This window comes from Heterodontus francisci, chromosome 1 (assembly GCF_036365525.1).
Source record: "Heterodontus francisci isolate sHetFra1 chromosome 1, sHetFra1.hap1, whole genome shotgun sequence".
Classification (NCBI taxonomy): Eukaryota; Metazoa; Chordata; class Chondrichthyes; order Heterodontiformes; family Heterodontidae; genus Heterodontus; species Heterodontus francisci.
In genome coordinates, this window is record NC_090371.1 from 158,844,642 (window position 1) to 158,864,925 (window position 20,284).

The 20,284-nt window shown below is 40.5% G+C and overlaps 1 protein-coding gene across 20 annotated transcripts in view; it reads left to right on the top strand.

Annotated features, from left to right (window-relative positions):
- Window positions 1-20,284, top strand: part of lcorl (ligand dependent nuclear receptor corepressor-like) — a 168,607-nt gene that overhangs the window by 55,762 nt on the left and 92,561 nt on the right. For 13 of the 20 annotated variants that reach the window (XM_068037610.1, XM_068037625.1, XM_068037706.1 and 10 more), the window contains 4 exons: window positions 568-647; window positions 5,246-5,378; window positions 9,963-10,214; window positions 13,274-13,370. In XM_068037610.1, the coding sequence (XP_067893711.1) occupies window positions 568-647; window positions 5,246-5,378; window positions 9,963-10,214; window positions 13,274-13,370 (562 nt within the window). Of the gene's footprint in view, window positions 1-567; window positions 648-5,245; window positions 5,379-6,713; window positions 7,915-9,962; window positions 10,215-13,273; window positions 13,371-20,284 lie in introns of those variants that run through there. The other 7 variants (XM_068037620.1, XM_068037793.1, XM_068037751.1 and 4 more) reach the window with 4 other exon arrangements.

The window sequence follows — 20,284 nt, forward strand, 5'->3', positions numbered from 1 at the left end:
CATGTCCCTCTGACCATGATTAAATCATTTCAGAACAGACAGGACACTTGCCTCTCAAAACCAAACCTGAGTTACATGTTCTGAAATTTCATGCCATTTTTGCTGCACTGCTTCTAAGATTCCTGATCCATTAATCTCTCTGATGTATTAACGTACACCAAGATTTCCTGGAAAATTAATTTTAACTGGAAGATTGGAGAAATCAATTGCGTGATTCCAGGCCAATGTGTGTATGTCTATTTGGGAGAATAATTGTGCTGCTATCCATCTGATTTCTGGAAAGGAATAATTAGTAAGGAGGCTTTATCCAGTACCTTGAAATGTCATTGCCTAACGTCTGAAAGATTGCATCCATTGTAATTCTCCCTGTTGTCAATTTGGACTGTGCTTCAGCTACATGGAAGATGTTTCATTTGGAAAAATAAGTATTGTAGAACAGTTAGCCGTAGTTGCAAGTACAAAATAGTACTGCAGGACAACATTTTTAGTGTTCTTGCCTAAAGAATTCTTTGTATTGGTTTTTGATAGATTAAAGATAAATATTTTTTCATTTTTTTTTATTTGAAGACTGTGAACCTGAAGAAGTGACCGACTGGTCTATGAATGAAAACTGTTCATTTTGCTACATAAGGAGAGAGAAAGTCCAGGTCAGTCCAAAAATTGCATAATTAATCTCCTTTATCCATCTTACTTTAACTAGACTTTTGTATATATCTTTAGTCTTGAACAAGATTTTGGATTTATAATGTTGAACAGAAATGCATCAGATTTTCAGCTCTTAATCCAGTAGATTGCTACTTTCTGTCAGACACTTGTTCTTTTCAACTGGACATGACTGGAACAATGCATATTGTTTGAAAGTAGTTTTCTGAATGTTGTAAATGTGCCCACATGTGCACACGAGGTACATTGTACACAGGTCAGGCTGGAACTTTAGTTGAATGGTATAGCTGGAGTTGATTGTAGCATCCTAGTCAAAAAGTCTGCATTTGTCTCATAATTTGAGCATTTTAACATTTCCTGTGGCCTGCTGCATTTCCACTGAAACACCATTATTGATGAACAGGTGAGATTTACTAAACACTTCTGTGCTCAGTGTTGGATTCTTCTGAAATTCACATTGGGAAAAGCAAACTGAAAAAATAAATTCACCTACTAGTGAGAATGAAAAGTTTATCTATCTCCATTTGGGGAAGGGCTCAGTCAGGATTTGCTGGCGGCGTGTTTTACATAAATTTCTCAATTGCTGTGCACGTGTAGACTATGGCCTGCTTGACGCTGACTAACTAAGCAACAAACCTGCCCAACGTGATGATGGGGGTGAGAATTCAAGCTCCAAAAATGGAGAATTCCTTCATGGCGTGGCCTCAGTATGGTCCTGCATGGTTCTGTAGTGAGTGGAAAGGACAGATCACATGGTACGGTGACTGGATACCACACCTATAGAATGTCAAAGCCAAGCTGCTCCAGTATCTGTTGTGTTTAAAAAGTCATTGAAACCAAAGTTTAAATCCAAATAATTTGATCAGAATTATTTTACAAAATCATAGTTATGCATTTTTAAAAAGTCAGTTAAATCATTTTTAAATTGATATACGTTGAAACATTGAAGTCTGAAATGCTTAAAAACATTTACATTAAAGCATTTAAAAAGTCAAATAAATCTTGTTAAATCCATCTGAAGATTTAAAAACTCTGGAGTTGAAAAATCTACCTGTGTCCAAGAGCAGTTTTGAAAGTTCCCTTCTGGTGTCTGTGTCCTTGTGTACTTGCACAATGAAAGGAGGCTGTGAAAATGCCAAAATACCAACCCTGACATTTTTCTGTCAGAATAATTTTGTTAGTGGGTAATCAGCCCAAATTCATACTACTGCCATATCTCTTATTTTTAATATATTGGTTAGTGGGGGATACTGTGATACCTCCAGAGCAGTAACGATAGGCCCACCGTGACTTCTGGATTTACACGCAGTCCAGAGGTTACTGGGCCTCTTCACTGTGCACGGACGGTGGTTGCTGAAAGCTTCACTGTCATTGCCCCCGCAAAATCTAGGGCTGGAGGTTTAGACCCCCCCCCCCCCCCCCCCTCACAATGTGCGGGCTGGTGTGGAGAGTCGTAAAACTGAGGGGGTGGGGGGGCCATTCCCGATGCCTCCCCGCTCCTGCTGTAATTTTACAAGGGGCAGCAGCAGCGAGAAATGGCTTGCCTGCCCCAAGCCAGTCAAGGCCCTTAAGTGACCAATTAACTGCCACTTAAGGGCCTCCTGCTGCCACTGGTATTTTACCAGTGGTGAGTGGGTGGCCCAGGCTCTCCAGGAGGTTGCCAGGTAAAACCTGGTGTCCTCCTGGCGAAGGGGAGCGTTTGGTGGGGGCCACCATGTGCCCCGGCCCCCCCCCTCTCCCCAATGCCTCTACTGCACAACACTCCTCTTTTACCCTCGCCCCTTTGCCTTGCTGGGGCCTGGCCAATTGTCTACAGCAAGGCTCCAGTGACTTTTTACTGGGCCGGTATCCACGATCCTGCTGTGGCTGCGTGCTGATTGGCATGTAGCTCCATTAGGTTGGACTTTCTGCCTCAGAGGGTCGGAAGTCTTGCCTGAGGCCAATTGAGGGCCTGGGAAGTGTAAACTCGTGGCGTGGCTTCCCAGGCCCAGTGGAGGCGGGCTGTCCCCTGACTTTTTTGCTGGTGGTTTAAGTAGATGTTAGAAATCCCATGGCATTATTTGCTGAGTGGCAAATAGTTAGCCTAGCCAACATTCCTCCCTCCGCCATCACCCAAATGCTATTTGAGATCTCATTTTGCAAAATGGCTGCTGCCCTTGCGTGCATACAGTTGTTGCATGGCAGTGTAATTTGTTATGAGGGCAGCTCCATTTATAAAAAGAGGCACCTGGAGTGCAACGGTTCAAGAAGACTCCCAACCAACTTCTCTGGACTAAGATGGGCAATAAATGCCAGCGATTTCCATATCCCAAGAACTAATCAAAAAGTTTAAGGCACAGAAAGAGGCCACTTGGCCCATCGTGTCTGTGCCAGCCGAAAAACAATCCACCTATTCTAATCCCACCTTCCAGCATTTGATCCATAGCCCTGCAGATTACAGCATGTGAGGTGCATATCCAGACTCATTTTGAATGAGTTGAGGGTCTCTGCCTCAGCTACCCTTTCAGGTCGTGAGTTCCAGACCCTCACTACCTTCTAGGTGAAAAAGTGTTTCCTCATCTCCCCTCTAATTTTTCTACCAATCACTGACCTCGCTGCAAAGGTAAATAGACCCTTCACCTCCACTGTATCCAGGCCCCTCACAATTTTGTACATTTCATTCAGATCTCCCTTCAGCCTTCTCTGTACCAAGGAGAAGAACCCCAGCTTATCCCATCTCTCCCCATAGCTGCATTTTTCCAGTCCTGGCAACATCTTCGTAAATCTCCTCCTGTACCCTTTCTAGTGCAATTACATCCTTTCTGTAGTGAAGCTGCACACAGTACTCAAGTTGTGGCATAACCTCCCTGCTCTTATTAGCCGAGGTATAGAATATTAAGGAAAGGATTCCATACACTGCCTTAACCAACTTATCGACCTGTCCTACCTTCAGGGATCTGTGTACAGTCACACCACAGTCCCTTACTTCAACACCTCTCAGTATTCTCCCATTAATCGTGTATTCTTTTGCCGCCGTTGACCTCCCCAAATGCATCACCTCACACTTGGGGGTAATGTTACTGGACTAATAATCCAGGGTGCATTAGTGTACTATGCTGCTGCATAACAGCAGCATGAAACAAGTGGTATTCGCCACTAACAGGATGCTGCCGTCGAGCCAAAAAAACATCCTGCCTCTCTCCCAAATGAGTAATATGATGTATGAATTTCATTGCCAGTGTGATGCTAGGTATATAGGTCGTGCGTCCCAAAGACTGGCGGATCGTATCAAACATGTCCCTTCCGCTGTTCGCAATGGGCAAGGTACGGGCCATACCCAACCAGCCCATGCTTACAAAATTCAAAACTCAGCTTCCAACATTAGATGTGATTCAGCAATTGGATAACATTTGCTAAGTAATCCTCAGTGTGGCAACCAATTTAAGATTGTCAATAGGGCTCGCAGTGTGGTTCATTTGTGTGTACTGGAAGCTACATATATTAATGCGCAGGGCCCTGTTCTTTGCAGACAGAAAGAATGTGTACACACATTACGCTTGTTTCAGCTGAACAAAATAAGTGACAGCAATTTGCTGCTTCATTTCCCAGGGCAATGCCTTGACCAGTCAAGCTGCCTGGTTTAAATTTCAAACAAAGCTTGACAGTTAACTGTCAGTCAGCATAAACTGGTGTATTCTCTGTGGCAACGCCTCTACCAGTATTCACTGGCCAACCAATCAGCACTCTTATGCGGTATAAGTTGTTGTTTTCCCTTACATTGATTCTTGGGTATTGTGCTAAAGAGTGCAAGACAGAAGAAACTTTGATAGCGTGTCTCTACTTTCAGCAATACTCAAGTTCTCTACTACCAAATGATTATTTGTTTATCCACTGTCTTGTTAATACAATGGGAAATGTTTAATTAGGAGATGATTTGAGGTAGATTATAGATGTTTTCATTAGTAAAGATGGTTCAGGAAAGCCTGTAGTGCCTTGGATGAATAGAGAAATTTGAGATTGGGGTGAAACTTGAAGGCATATGACAAATCTTAGTTAAATTAAAAAATGGATTAAACCAAATATAGAAAGTCGACAGCAAAAATATTAGAAAGGAGGTATAAGCAAGGACTGGCAGGTTACAAAGAGAAACAGAAAAGGATTTTAAATGCACAAAGTAAAAGAATAGTTTAAAAAAGGACTGACTAGATGTGAGGATAAAGGAATATTGGGGATATTAAATCAGTATCAATTTTCAGAGCACAGTATTGGGAATGTAGGGTACAAGAGAAGGATGTGGAGCAATTACGTAGAATAATTTTAGATGAAGTGGAATTGAAAGATTGATTGAAACTTGAGTACAAAAACACTAGGTAATGATGGCATGCATCCTTAGAATACTTTAAGTCAGAATGGCAGTAGTGGAGGTTCTGGTCACAATCTTTCAAACGTCCTTGGATTTGTATTGGTAACTCTCCATGTTTGTTTGTTTACTCTACTTAAAGTACGTGCTAGTTGAAACCCCCAATATTTTGAATGTGAAATTTGACCTTCTGTTTTGGTTTATTTCAAGATATTTCTATTCATAATTTGTTACTGTTTTTAGGAGCATATCTCATCTGTGAGTGCACCTACAACACTGACATCTACTGAGGAATCTCTATCTCAGGGGCAGTCCCACACTGAACAGCTTGAATGCCAAGCTGACAAATTTCTTAATGCTATCTTTCACAAAAAAGGTATAATACTATATTTTCATCTGCTTATGAAAGCTTGTTGAAACTTCAGTTTTAAGTTATAATGTTTGCATTAAATGTTTTCAGTACTGACTGCTATGCATGTGTATGTATAAAAAGTATATACACTGGTGAATGATGCATGAAATATATATCCTTAATTAACACAATATGGATTGTGCCCAAGGGATTGTATATGAAAGTCAGTTTTGGGCCTATGGTTTATACATTTCATACATTTTATTTTACATTCTCTATTCCAAGTTTAGAACTTTTATTAAAGAAACGTTGCCTCCATCTAGTGGCTATGTGCAAAATAACTTCACTTTCCTATATTGTCATTTTTAATGGCTTTGTAGACCTGAAATTTCCTGCATTGGCATAAATGGCAAGTTAAGCCAAAATTTATGCTAGTCTCAGCACTGATCTTACTAACAGCAACTTGCAGTGCAAGTTCCAGAGAATCTTATTAGCATATGCTGGAACATATAAACTGGTATAAAGCGACAAGTTCGGAAGAGGCACGAGTAATTGCGGGCCCTGGGAAACGTGGGCAGTACTATAAAAGGGTCAGAACAGACCAAGAACAAGAGTAAGGCTTGAGATTTGTGGTAAGTGGAGCATGGTTTTCTTTCTTCAATCTCTTAATAAAAATTACTTTAAAAGTTGTTTCCTGTGTCTCAAACGTATCTCTCTCGTTACAGTGATGCTCACTAAGAAGAGGGCCAGTAGTTACTTGGCTAGTGATCTGCAAGGCCCCTTGGAAGAAATCGAACTGAAGAGGGGCAGGCTGCTTGATGGCAAGAAGGGCTACCTCCCCCTGTAAAGATAGCCAGGGTGTCTGGAGGAGAGTCTTGCTGGTTGTCTGTGGAAATTCTGTAAACCCCACGGACCGCTGAACAGTGTCATAAATTCATCAACCTGAACAGGGCTGGCAAGGTAAGACCCTTGCCTTGCTCTCCCTTTCAGAGATCAGACTTGAATGAACATTAATTTTAAAATGTTCTTTGAGCAACAGTACTACCTGCTGCTGAGTTGTACCTGCATTGGCAGGTAACAGGTCTTAAAATTTAGATTCCAAACAATGGCTATATATACCAGAGAACCATGACCTCCCATGAGGAAAGGGTCCTCCAGTTCCTGAGTGCATTATCTAGGTGGTGAGCTGTGACTGGCAGCATCAAGCCACAGTGAGGAGTTCCGATGCTCTTGGACTTGCGCTGCGGCTACGCTATCTATCAGACTGTGGACTCAGTCTCACACTCCTCCTGAAATGGAGACTGCATCCCAGTAGGGAGATGCTCAATCATTCTAATCTCGTGCCTTTTATTCCCACAGGTCCAAAAAGCCAAAACACCTAGTCCTGGAGGGGGAGAACTAGGAGGCAATGGAGCAGGAGGAAGATGGTGCAGGTTCTGATGCGGCGGGAGAGAGAGAGAGTGCATGTCCCCTCTCCTCTTGTAAGAATGCTACATGCTCGCCACCCCTGGTCCCAATGACTCAACAGCAACATTTACTGTTGTGTTGTAGGCAGTAGTGTGGATGCAGGCATTTAGAGCAGCCAGTAAGACGAAGCCCCAGTAAGCTACCTGGCTGACGCTTGACATTTTGGGAGACCAGGGAGTGTTGGATGTGGGGGCGATATGGCCGATTCTCCACTGAGGAGTAATAGACAGCAGCCAAGGATGAAGAGGCGTGTGACCCAGATTTAACAAGTTTGTGCCATAAAAGACATTCTCTGGGAGCACCACAAGTATATGCAGTTTGGGCTCTATTGTCAGTCAATTGCAGCAGTTCACACTGGCTTCACAGAGTAATCTTGCATTCCAATGATTTATGGCAACATCATGGAGTTCCCACTGGAATCTGACTGCAGCATTTATGGAATTGGGAGACAGCTTGGAGGCACAGTAAATCGTGCTTTCTGGTCTTTTACTCAAGCAGTCACTCCGCTTCCAGGATGTGACTGCAGCCAAGGCACCAACCAGTCAGCTGATGCCTGTTGCTGTAGATCTATCGTTCGTGGGATAATGGCACTTGACTGATGCTTTTCCCCCCTCCTCCACCTCGCCGCAGTGGCATGAGGCAAGCGAGATTGGACTTCTGATAAGCTCCCTTTGGAGATGTGGCCAGCAACAGCTCTGTTCCAGGAGCTAGCTGCTGTGTATTAAGTGACAGCTCAGCCTGATGCTCCTTCAGTCCAGCATTAGCAGCCAGCCTTCCCACCTCCATGAGCTTGTCAAAATTGTCAGTTGCAACAGTTGGATATTTTGCCAAGAGTCACATGAAGGATTAGGATGAGTGTCTGCTTGCTGAGTGTACTCCCCTTCCAGCTGCTTTTTGTCCCAAGGGCTGCTTTATACTGTGGTATAACTGCATGATCAGTTTACTGTTTACTTTTTCTGTGTTGAGTTGCTGACTCTGGCCCATTTAGTTTTGGCTGTTACTGAACAGAGGTTCTATTTGCTCTGTAACATTGCCATTGGCAATGTGTTTTTTAACCTGCATTTACTGTGAACTGCTTGATAATGCTATTTGTCTGATTTAAGTCATAATGCAGCTGTGTTTACAGGAAAATGCTTTTAAAGTTGCAGTTTTTTTACAGTTTGATAATTACCTCTGCACTGATGCTGGCCTGTTGTCACAGATACATCTTTAAGGTTCACATTGAACTAATGACTAATGTTCCAAGGAGCATGTTTCCTTTTATATATTGCGCTGAACGCCAGAACGTGGACAGCTCACATGTTCTGTTGCTGTTTAGCAGTGTAGAAGAGTCTGGACTCACTACTCTGATTTCTGTTTGACAGTTCATTTTTTGAGATTTGAATCCTGTTTTGTGAGACCTTGTTGAATAAAAGTTTAATTGTTTCGTGCATTGCCTGGTCTTCAGTCTTTGCAAGCACTTTCCCAGAAGGAACCGTCCACACAAATGGTTGAGAATTGCTGATGCCACTGCTGGGGAATTCTGAAGGTGGGGCAATCAGTTGCTGGGCACCTCTGCTAGGAGCGTCATCTGATTTTCCCTGGCATTGCAGCGTTTGTCATGGCTCTGGGACATGCATGTCGAGATCCTCTGATTCAATGGACTCCTCACCAGACATATCCAGGCTGAGCCCTTTCAGCGAGGCAGAATAGTACAGTACACGGCAGACCACAACAATCCTTGCCACTCCTGTGGCACGGACCACAGGGCACCCTCTGATCTCTTGGGACCTCAATTGTCCTCCCTACTACCTGCCTGGTTGCTACATGCGCATGATTGAAGTAATAGTGTTGTATTGCTTCTGATGCCGAATGGTGTCGTTGGTTGGTTGTGGCGACAGGTGGTCGGCTTTATCACCCAGGAACCGTCTACCTATTTGGCCCTCCTTGCTGAATAATTAGTGGCTATGAAATGGCAAAGGATAAAGGCATCATGTCAGCTTCCTGGATGCTCTGCATTGACATGCAGAATTCTTTGTGGTATCATAGACAATCTGCTCATTCATTAAGAGGAATAAATTCCACTTGTTAAATGTTACTGGATCGTTGGCTGAAGTTTCCATTGCCACATGGGTTCCATTAATAGACTGCACCCCGGGGAAGCCAACATGCTTGTAAAAATCGCTCTCTGCAGGGGTATGCCATATTGGATGAATTCAGGTTCCCTGAAACCTGTTGAATGCAGGCTCTTGCAGCTCCCTGGCTGATATTGCAAAGATCTCTTGGGTGATGGCAAGAGTCTGGAGCCATAAAAATGGAGAGCCATAGTAACCTGCATCTCCATTGATAACCTACTGTAGGAAAAGGTCTGTGATTTCAAGTCTTCCAGCAGAATTTCATACAAGGTAAATTTTTTTCCTCTTGTGAAGCACAACCTCCACACTGCTCCTCTGACAGGTTCTGGTATGACCTTGATGTCCAGCGTGTGCACTGGGACGATAACGAGTGTGCTGCAATCTCCTATCATGGTGCCTCACTCCATCGTCTGCTCCTTCTCCTCTTTCTCCATTTAAAATGCTGCTCCTTTACATCCTCCATTTTAAAAAAGCTGAACAGAGGGAAACTTATGAGGCATGCCATTGCAGCTCTTTTGTCCTACTGAACACTCAGAAGTCAGGGTCTGAAAAGTCTTGGGTTCGGAGAATCCTAGATCGTTGTGCAGAAAGAAATAATATGGGGAAAAAAATTGTTGCAGACCTAGAGGTGAAGTTGCAAGTGTTTGAAAACTCGCAAAAGAGTTAAGAAATACATTAGTATCAGATGATACTTCAAGGTTTCTCTGCAGCCAGCAGGAAACCAGCCAAAACCTGGGGAATGCTCATAAGCTGCTCTATTGCTATGTTAATGAACACTAGAGGGTTAGTGGACATGGTGCAAAAGATCAAGGCAATTGGCATAGCATAAAGCTGGCGTAGGCCTCTACCACTTTGGTGCTGAAAATCGCGATTATGCTGTACCAGTGCTTCGGCCTAAGTTTCCAGGAAATAATTTGAGTTTACTTTGTGTGAACAGAGGGAAATGTAATTTTGTATTATGTGTCTTTATAATTGGAAATGAACATTAGTTTATATCATTTCCATTAATATAATATAATTTATTTAGACCTTCCTCAGAACTGTGATCGCAACATTCCTCTAGTTGCTCAGGAAATAATGAAAAGAATGATTCGTCAATTTGCGATTGAATATATATCCAGAAGTCGTCATGTTCATGAAACTCAGACTGGATCGACTGATGAATCGGTTTCAGTTCCAAATGATCCTCCTGCCAACCAAACCCAGAACTTTCACCAGGAGCAGGAGGGACCCTTAGACCTCACTGTGAATAAAAATCAGCAGAAAAGTTTCCAACAAGGTAATATTTCTTGCTATTGTTAGGTTTTGCAGATATCTGTGCGTATGAGATCCATTATGTAAATGTAGTACCACAGGGACTGGATATTGTGGTGGGTTACCATAATGCTCATTTTATCAGTGGGATCTGGATTCAAAGCCAGCTCAATTGATAGAATGAAAATCAGTGACACAGCCTAATTCCAATAATTATGAAATTGACAGCCTCATTCAGATCTTTAAGTATATAGTTATTAAAAATGGAGAAAAGTAATACTAGGTTGGTATTGATTTGCTGTAAGGTTAGGTTATGGCACGTTAAAGCAGAGTGGAGTAAGATTCACTATGGTTGCTTGATTTTAGAGTACATCAGTGAAAATATGGCATGACAAAAATAGAAAGAGAATTCTATTCCCCCAGCACTGCTATTTCTCAAATATAGTGGAACATATTTGTGTGTGCTAGTATGCAGCTAACCTGTTCTGACATTTCTTTTATGCAAGTTATGCTATCCTAACTACATATACAAGCTGAAAAACGAAGGATCACGTGCAACTTGATCTTTTTCAAGATTCCGTGAATCTTGGAGCACTGCTTCCTTAAAAAGTGAGATAGAATCATAAAACAGTTACAGTACAAAAGGAGGCTATTCAGCCCGTCGTGTCCATTTTGACTTTGTAAGGGCTAAGAAAAGTTAAAAATAAATAACTGCTATTTTTGTGACCCAATTTTTTTAACGTTATTTATTACTTGCTCTGATCAGCTTTAGTTTTAAAAACTGATTCGCTTTGAAATCCACTTAGCTGGCTAGTTTCTACGGTCAAATTCTACCAGCTGCACATGCTTCATAGTGAGGAATAGGAAATAGACGTGCAGATTTGACTTTGTTCTATTAAGGTCCTAAACTTGTATTTTGAAATTGGTATCTCGCTTAATAGGGCAATTCAAGTAGCGTGCTGCCAGTTCAAGCTGGATTCCCTCCTACATTTTCTTGACCACTTCGCCACTGTCTCCCTGTGTGATACTGAACTAATAATTCAGAGGCTCAGGCTTATGCCCTGGAGACACTGGTTCAGATCCCACCATGGCAGGTGGAATTTAAATTCAGTTAATAAAAATTTAAAAAATCTGGAATTGAAAGCTAGTCTCAGTAATGGTGCCACAAAACTATCATCGATTGTCGTAAAAACCCATCCAGTTCACTAATGTCCTTTTTTAAGGAAGGAAATCTGCCATCCTTACCTGGTCTGGCCAACATGTGACTCCAGACCCACAGCAGTGATTGGCTCTAACTGCCCTCTGAAATGGCCTAATAAGCCACTCAGTTGTCAAGGGCAATTAGGGATGAGCAACAAATGCTGGCTTTGCCAGTGATGCCCATGTCCCATGAAAGAATTATAAAAAAAAAAGGCAAACATGGCCCCCATCACTTCTGTTACTGCCCTCACATCTTGCCTGTTTTGCTTCCGGAGAGCAAACATTAAAAAAACAAATATGTGCACAGATATTTCACATTCTCAAAGTAAAAGTGTCCTTTTATTTTTATTTCTAGTTTTGTTTTTTAGTAGCAAAAATAGTGGAGCAGATAGAAGAACACTGAGGGATGTGAAACAGCAGGTGGGAAGGATGCAAGTGATCGTATATAAAAGAATTCTCCTATAGAAATATCTTCACTTGTATTTTATAACCATACCCTCTGCTATTGAAAGCTGGTTGCAAAATGCGGCCAGGCTTATTTTAAGTTATTTGGTCCCCCTTGCATCATAGACGTTACTTGCCCAAATAGAGCTATTTACCTCATAGTACATCCTGGTTAATGTGGGAACGATGTTGGTTATGGCCCTCTTCGAAGCCCCGAAGCTTACAAAGTGATCTGAAATTTGTGTATTGTTAACTGTAAGGTAGTGTTCCTACCTGAATAACTATCATAAATGCATGTTACCTCCGATGCTTTTAAAACTAAGTGGGTTTTCTGAAGCAGTAGAGGCCTGTTTTGACAAGTCACCTATTTCTGTACAGTGGACTACTGTTTATTTTGTGCCCTGATCTATAAATTGTGTAAGCTTTTTAAACTTAATTTGTTGTAGCTTGCTTATCTGTGAATGATGCACTTAAAGTCTAATAGCGTAGCCAGATTTAATTCATTAAAATCCCTCTTCGTAGAAGGTTTGTTATGTATACCAGGAGTTGAATTGTGATTACAAACCTGAGACTGGTAATTTATACTGCAGATTACATACAACACAAGTATTGGAAATCTAGAATATAACTGGAACAATTGCAGTTAATTTTCATTCAGATATAGTTGTCGGATTTAAGTTATTGAAGAGGCAACCTATTTTAGGGCATTACACTGGAATTACAGGTGAGGGCTTTGATTAAATTCCAGTCAGAAATATGGAGTATTGCATTAAACTTCAGTGTTAAATAATATAATTTTATTGAAATTTGTATGCAATACACTTTCTGTGCCATAAATTTTCTGTTTCTGTGAATGGCCCTTATAAAGTTTTGTTATATTTGGATTAGGAGCTGAGTGATAGACTCTTCTGTATGTGATGGGGAGATGTCTTTGGTGGTGGTCCCATTCTGCACATTGGGCTTCCTATTGGCCTGTTGGATGTTTTGGCAATAACCAATTAGTCCCCCCTCCCTCCTTTTGTAAGAGGTTAGAGGGTAGGGGGATAAGTCTCTTTATCGTTGCCAGGTTAAAAAAAATTAAAGCCAAGTGTCCTTTTTACCCAGCCTGGCTATGTGCACTATCCTTGGGTTGAAGATGGTATTTTGGATCCCCATCTGTTTGTTTTAATGCACTCTTAGCTCTAGTTGTTGTTTGTAAAAAAAAAAAAAATTGCAAGTCTAAAATTTTGAAATAAAAACACAATTCTGAAAATGAGTTTTTCAGCATCTGTGAAGAGAAAAGACAGGTTATGGCATTTCAGATCTATAACCGGCATTTTCAGAAGTTCTGAGCTATGGACAATGACCTTTTGGTTATTTAGTGAAAAGCAAAATTTTTTTACTGAATGTCAGTTGCCTTAAAGGCTTTAAGGGAAAATTGAACCAAACTTTGTCTGTTAGCAGATGGAGTGCTTGATCTGTCTACAAAGAAGAGTAGTATAAATTCCACAATATCAACTGGATCTAGTCCTGCATCAGCCACTATCAAATTATCAGGGTAAGTATTATTGAAGAATAGACCCAAAAGATTCACATTTAAAACATGATTTATTTTTTGTGTGTTTTTTAAGTCTTAAATATTTTCACCACAGCTGCACAATCATTATGCTATCTCCCAAGTATGTTACTGCTGTGGTTTTTTTTTATGGTTTCCATTTTGAAAGGAAGTTCTTCGTAATTTTCAAGCTTCTCATCAAACCAGTTTATGTTTAAAGCATAATTAGATTGTTAAGCAATCTGTATTATTGACTTATTTACATGACTCTGGTTGTGGATTGTAGTTAAATTCTTAATTTGATCTTGAAATAAGATTTTGTGTGTTGGAAATGAAAAAGATGTAATTGTATTGATGTGTATTCTATCTGGGTCAGTGTGTTAGGTAATTTACGTAAAAACTTCTGTGGACTTTATAATAGTGGTAGAAAAAGATCTTAATAACATAGTTGTCATTTGGTGCATGATCAGTTGATCATGTCTGCCTACCTTTGTCCATATCAGATTGTCAGCAGGATTTAGAAAGTTTTTCTACATTTATGATTTTAACACTGCATTACAAAAGTACTACTGTAATACTGAAAACTTTTGATTTTTAGAATAGCACTTATGAGAGTACTTGTCAGTAAGAAATTCAATGGAACAGTCAAAAGATTCTTCCAACTGGCTAGCTGTGGTACTGCCAATTCTGTTCAAAGAATTACTGAAGTTACAATTTGCTTATCTAATATTTTCAGACATCTGGATTTGAATGTAGATTAATCAATGAGGTCACAAAAAAAGCAATATGCTTGTTCTATATGTGCAGTTGATTCTGCAGGTTATTTCAGTTTCGCTGCTAAGGCTTCTTAAAAGTTTTAATATCTAAACCATTCCATCCTCTCAAGGATGCTCAATAGCTATTAGAGAGACTTTTAGCTGCATGTTTGTTAGTACAGCACCTAAGCTTTGCTGCTGAAATTGAATCATTTCCATTAATTATTACAAAAGTAGAATACTAGTGATAATTTAGACAATTTGGTTTTAACTTTTTTAAATGGCATTTCAATGAGAATTTTTACTGTTCGTTTTCTGACTGACAAGTAAACTGAAATGCTATTACATCTTTTCACTTTGCTTTGTTATATGGGTGTTAATGTGCAAAATATATTACCAGTATATAATGACTGCAGTGAATATTAAAAACCCATTTCCAACTGTAGTCATTGTTTACCGGCCAGGATTGTATGATAAGTTCTATGTATGTTCAAAGACACGCATACAATAGACCATTTTGCATAACAAGTCCACTACAGAGATGATTTCTCATAAAAAAAAAAGCACAACAAAAGCCATTTATGGGTCTTTCACACTTACAGAAGTATTTTCATATCTTACTGGTGCACTATCCTATAGCTTCCTCTTATAGTGCCAGAAGTGTCAAATATTAAAGCTGAGTTGTTTTGAGCTACTTTGGTACAGTGTGCATATTTCCATTTATTTTTGATCTTCACTTACAATTGGGTTATCCCTAAGAGGTATAGTGTATAGAAGCACTGGTCTGCTATATGAAGTAATTGTTTTGCTTCCCTTTAGTTTTTCTTTCTTTTACAGCTTAAATAATTGTTTTTTTATCTGTTTGCTAATATTTTACTTTTTTTTTTCTTGAATTTTCTGTCCCAACCACTCTTTGTAACCCAATATCTGTCTCACATTACCATTACAGATGGAGTGTGTATCAGTTTCATGATGGCGTTGCAGATACTCAGTGCGAGTATAATCACTTGATTTATAACCACTGCGGGTCATAGAGTGACGTCAATGAGCAACTTAAGAGGCAGAATTTGGAATTCTTACAAATGTAACTGAATCAGACAAGGCTCTTACAGACTGGAACAATGTTTCTAGATTGTAAAGGGGAGAGAGGCTGTTGCCTGGAGAGGGAAATAAAAACAGAAAATACTGGAAATATTCAGGTCTTGCATTTGTGGAGAGAAAAATAAAGTTGACGTTTCAGGTCAATAACCTTTCATCAGAACTCAGAGGAAAATGTTGGCTAGCATGGGAACCTAGAAGTTGAGAGTGAAGATGATCAAGGGACATGTGATGGGTCTTATGGAAAAGATGAGGCAGCATGTATGTCCATAAATTAATGGAATCACTTACACGCAGTTCTTGGTATTTAAGGACGTGGAAGTTCATATCAACAAATGTGTGCGCGACCAAAGCCATTTGTGAAGGCTTTTCCTTCCACCACTTAGAGGTGCCTTATAAGATTAATAGGTAGGGTTTCTTAGGACAGTCTGGAGATTTTGATGGGGAGCATTTTACAAGGAAATTTCCTTTAGTGGGAGCCATTGAAAAGAATGTCTGATTAAGAAACTACTGTGTAGTCTCCAAAATCACTGGAGTATGCTTGTGTTTGCTAGATCTCTAAGAATTGAAAAGTACTATAAAAACTTTGAGCTCTTTTTCCCTCTACCACTTTTTCCCCCCACATCTATAACCCCTCTCTTGCCCTCTCCCCTCTTGCTTGCCATGTAATGAATGTGTACAGAAAATAATCCAAAAGGCTAATTGCCTTTATGTCTAGAGGACTAGAATACAAGAGGAAAGAAGTCATGCTTTAGCTATATAAAGCCCTGGTTAGACCACACCTGGAGTATTATGAGCAGTTCTGGGCATCACACCTTAGGAAGGACACATTGGCCTTGGAGGGAGTGTAGCATAGATTGATTTATTTATAGAATGATACCTGGACTCCTAGGCTTGAATTAAGAGGCAGGATTACACAAACTAGGGTTGTATTCCCTGGGATTTAGAAGGTTAAGGGGGTGATTTGATCGAAGCCTTCAAGCTATTAAGGGGAACAAATGGGGTAGAGAGAAACTATTTTCACTGGTTTGGGAGTCGAGGACTGGGGGGCATAGTCTTAAAATTAGCACCAAACCTTTCAGGAGTGAAATTAGGAAACACTTCTACACATGAAAGATAGAAATTTGGAACTCTTGTACAAATAACAATTGATGCTAGATTAATTGTTGTTAATCTGAGATTGATAGATTTTTGTTAATCAAAGGTGTTATGGGGCAAAGGTAGATGTATGAAGTTGGTTGCAGATCAAGCGTTAACTCATTGGCAGAACAGGTTCCAGTGTTCCTATGCCTATGCTTCAAAATAGTGAATTAGCTGTTAATTGCATTCAGATCATCTGAGCTCAAGAATGGTGCCATATAAATGCAAGCTTGTTTTTTTTTTTCAGGCCTTTTTTGATATATGGAAAGCTAAAGTAGTTTGTTTAAAAAAAAAAGCTCAAATGATGATGCTGGCTTCTGCCAATCCCAAAGAATCATTACTATATATTAAACATTTTTCAAAGGGAGAAGCTGGTAAATACCTAGCTTTTCAATAAATGTTTTGGCTGAACCAGAACACATTTAAATTTGGACTATTGTCTGGTCAAATATAAGGAAGTGTTCAATGTTCTTCCATACCAGAGGATTGATTTGATTTTTTAAAAAATCATTAGGGGGCATCCCTTCCTTGTTCCATAATCGCACTTTAATGAACACTGGTTCTATTTCCAGAGACGCAGAGCATTTATCATGTGTCTTAGGTATTTTGTGCACACAGTCACTTCTAGATGTATTATTTTACATGTCATAGTGCTAAGATTGTGTCTGTCCATTGGCTACATCCCTTTCTCATTCCTTTCCGTTCTTAATTAATAATTGGATCGCAGCCTCCTTTCATTACATCTGGCTTTGGCCAGCTGAGGATGTATAATTTTTGCCATTCGGTTCTTCAGAGCAGATAGTTTAAGAATTTGATGTTTACTGTCTCTAGCTTGATACATTTATAGAAGATTCACAAGAAGGATGGATGATCAGAACACTTTTGATAATGCACTTTTATGTCTCCGACACTGTAAACTCTCAGTGGAATAGGAAGGAGAAAAAGATATATACAGTATGGATCACATTATATGACATGCCTGGTTATAATTGTGACTACTTTAATAAAAGTTCTAAGTAAGTGTTTTGATGGGGAAAAGAAAAATTGCATGGGACATTGATTTAGCTCTGTCCTTTCAGCTGTCCATGAGTTTAAAACCAACCAAGTCTGATGGGACTAGTTGTCTCTCTTGCTTTCTTTTAGCTGCAAGATTCATGTATAAAACGAGTTTTGGCAGTCTCAACCCAGTTCTAATGTATGCCCACAGGATAGAGCTGCTTGTACTTCAGCACTACAGGGTAAATTTATCAATCCCACACTCTCACCAGACTGCACTCAACTGAAGCATGTGTTGAAGAAAATCAATGCGCCTCACCTATGCACCGTTCAAGAGTAGCTCCCCTTTGGGGGCATGGGATTGTTGAATTTCTTTTTTTTTTCTTCCAATCCTGCATGGGGCATAACAATGGCGAATGTGGGAAATAGAATTGTATACTTTGTGCAATGAAGAGGTTTCTGGAGATAAAAGTGTTACTGAAAGATAGTAAAGGTGTGTTATATATGAAATAAAAACAGCAAATACTGAAAACAGTCAGGTCAGGCAGCATTATGGAGAGTGACAGAGTTAATGTTTCAGATCAATGACTTTTCACCAGAACTAGATGTTGGAGTTGAACAATGTTTAAACAAGTGCAGGGCCAGGGAAAAGTGGGAGGGTATGCAGAGAAAGAACATAAAGGAAAGGTCTGTAATAGGGTGGAGAGCAGGAGTGACTATGAGAAGGGGTGATGGTGCAAAGCGAATGGGGTGCTAAAGAGATGTGTAGAAACAAAAGACTGGTTCAGAGGAAATGTAAATGGTTACTGCAGGATAACAAAGGGGGAGGGAAGCATGAAAGTCTGGCAAAACAGAGGGTCGTTGTGGCCAGTGAATGTGGAGGAAGGAAGGCAGATAGAACTCTGGTTTGGACCATCCTGCCTGTGTGTAGCAATAAGGGGTCACCAGCCCACACCACCCCCCCCCCACCTCCACTTAATTGACTCCATGCAACCATCCTCCATCACTAGCAAATTGTGTCCGATAGAAAATGAGTGGTGGTTAAGATCTGCAGTTGTTAAACTCAATATTATGGCTGGAAGGCTGTAAAGCACCTGGTAGAAAGATAAGTTACCGTTACTCAAGCTTGTGTTGAGCTTCACTGGAACAGTGAAGCCAAATACAGAGAAATCAGAGTGGGAGATGTGTGGAGAATTGGTGTTGTAGAAGGAGGCCCATTGAGTCTATGCCAGTTCTCTCCAGTCAATTATTTCCCTCCAAGTGCCTATCCAATTTCCTTTTGAAATAATTTTCGTCTCTGTTCTCATCACCCTCATAGGCAGAGTGTTCCAGGTCTTGCCAATTGCTGCATTTTTGTTTTTTAAAGTATGCCTGTTCTACCTGCTCCACTGCATCTCTTGCTCAAAGCCCTAAATCTCTGTCCCCTAGTCCTTGTACCATCAGCTAATGGGACAGCTTTTCTTTGTCTGCCATATCTAAACCTGTCATAATCTTGTACACTTCTATCAAATCTCCCCTCAGTCTCCTTTTGCTTCAAGCAGACCAACCCCAATTTCTCCAACATCCCCCATTCCTGGAACCATTCTGTTAAATGTCCTCTGCACAGTCAAGGACCCTTGCATCCTTCCTAAAGTGTGGTGACTAGAACTGTATGCAGAACTCTAGTTGTGGCCTAACCAGAGCTTTATAAAGGTTCAGCATTTGCACTCTATTTATGAAGCCCAAAATCCCATATGCTTTGTTCACTCTCAATATGTCCTGTTACCTTTAAAGATTTATACACGTGAACCCTAGGTCCTTCTGTCCCTGCACACTCTTTGCAATTGTACCATTTAGTTTATTTTGTCTTTCCCTATCCCTTTTGCCAAAATGTATCACCTTGCATTTCTGTATTAAATCTCATCTCTCTCACATGTCTGCCCATTCTGCTGGGCTATCTGTGTTCTGTTGCAGTTGATTGGCATCATCCTCACTGTCTGTCACACCTCCATGTTTGGTACCATCAGCAAATTTTGAAATTCTCTGTATTCCAATAACAAAGTCATTTATGTATATCAAAAAAGGCAGTGGTCCGAGCCCTGAACCTTGGAGCACCGCTGTCTACCTTCCTCCAGTCTGGAAAAACAGCCATTTACTATGACTCGCCAATTTTTTTTATCCAAGTTGACACTGACCCTCCTATTCCATGAGCCTCAATTTTGGTAACCAGCCTTTTATGTGGTACTTTGCCAAAAGCTTTCTTAAAATCCACATAGACAACATCCATTGCTTTCCCTTCATCAACCTTCTCTGTTACTTCGTCAAAAAAAATCAGTTAGATTATCAGTAGAGCATGATCTGCCTTTTACATATGTGCTGGCTTTCTTTAACTCAAACCTCTTAAGTGCCTGTATCCACCACTGATGTTAAACCAACCAACCTGTAGTTTCTAGGAATGTCCTTGCACCCTTTCTTGAATTGGAGCATCACATTTTTCACTCTTCAATCCTCTGGCACCTCCCCTGTATCTAGGGAAGATTGGATGATTATGGCAAGCTATGTCCATTCCCACAACTTTTAGCAACCTGGGATGCAAGCCATCTAGACCAGGTGACTTTCCACACTAAGCCTAGCTGGCCTTTCTAGTAGATCCTGCCGATCAATTTTCACCTCATCCGTTACCTCTACCATCCCTGCTTCTACTGATATTTTGTCAGCATCCTCTTCCTTAGTAAACGATACAAAGTACTCAAGTAGTCTAGCCTTTCCCTATACCTCTAAGCATATATCACTCTCTTTGCCCCTACTAGGCTCCACTCCACCTCTTGCTACCCACTTACTATTTACGTACCGATAGATTTTTGGATTCCCTTTTGCATTAACTGCCGTTCTGTTCTCATTCTCTCTTGGCCATTCTTTATTTTCCTCTTCAATTTGCCTTTTAACTTA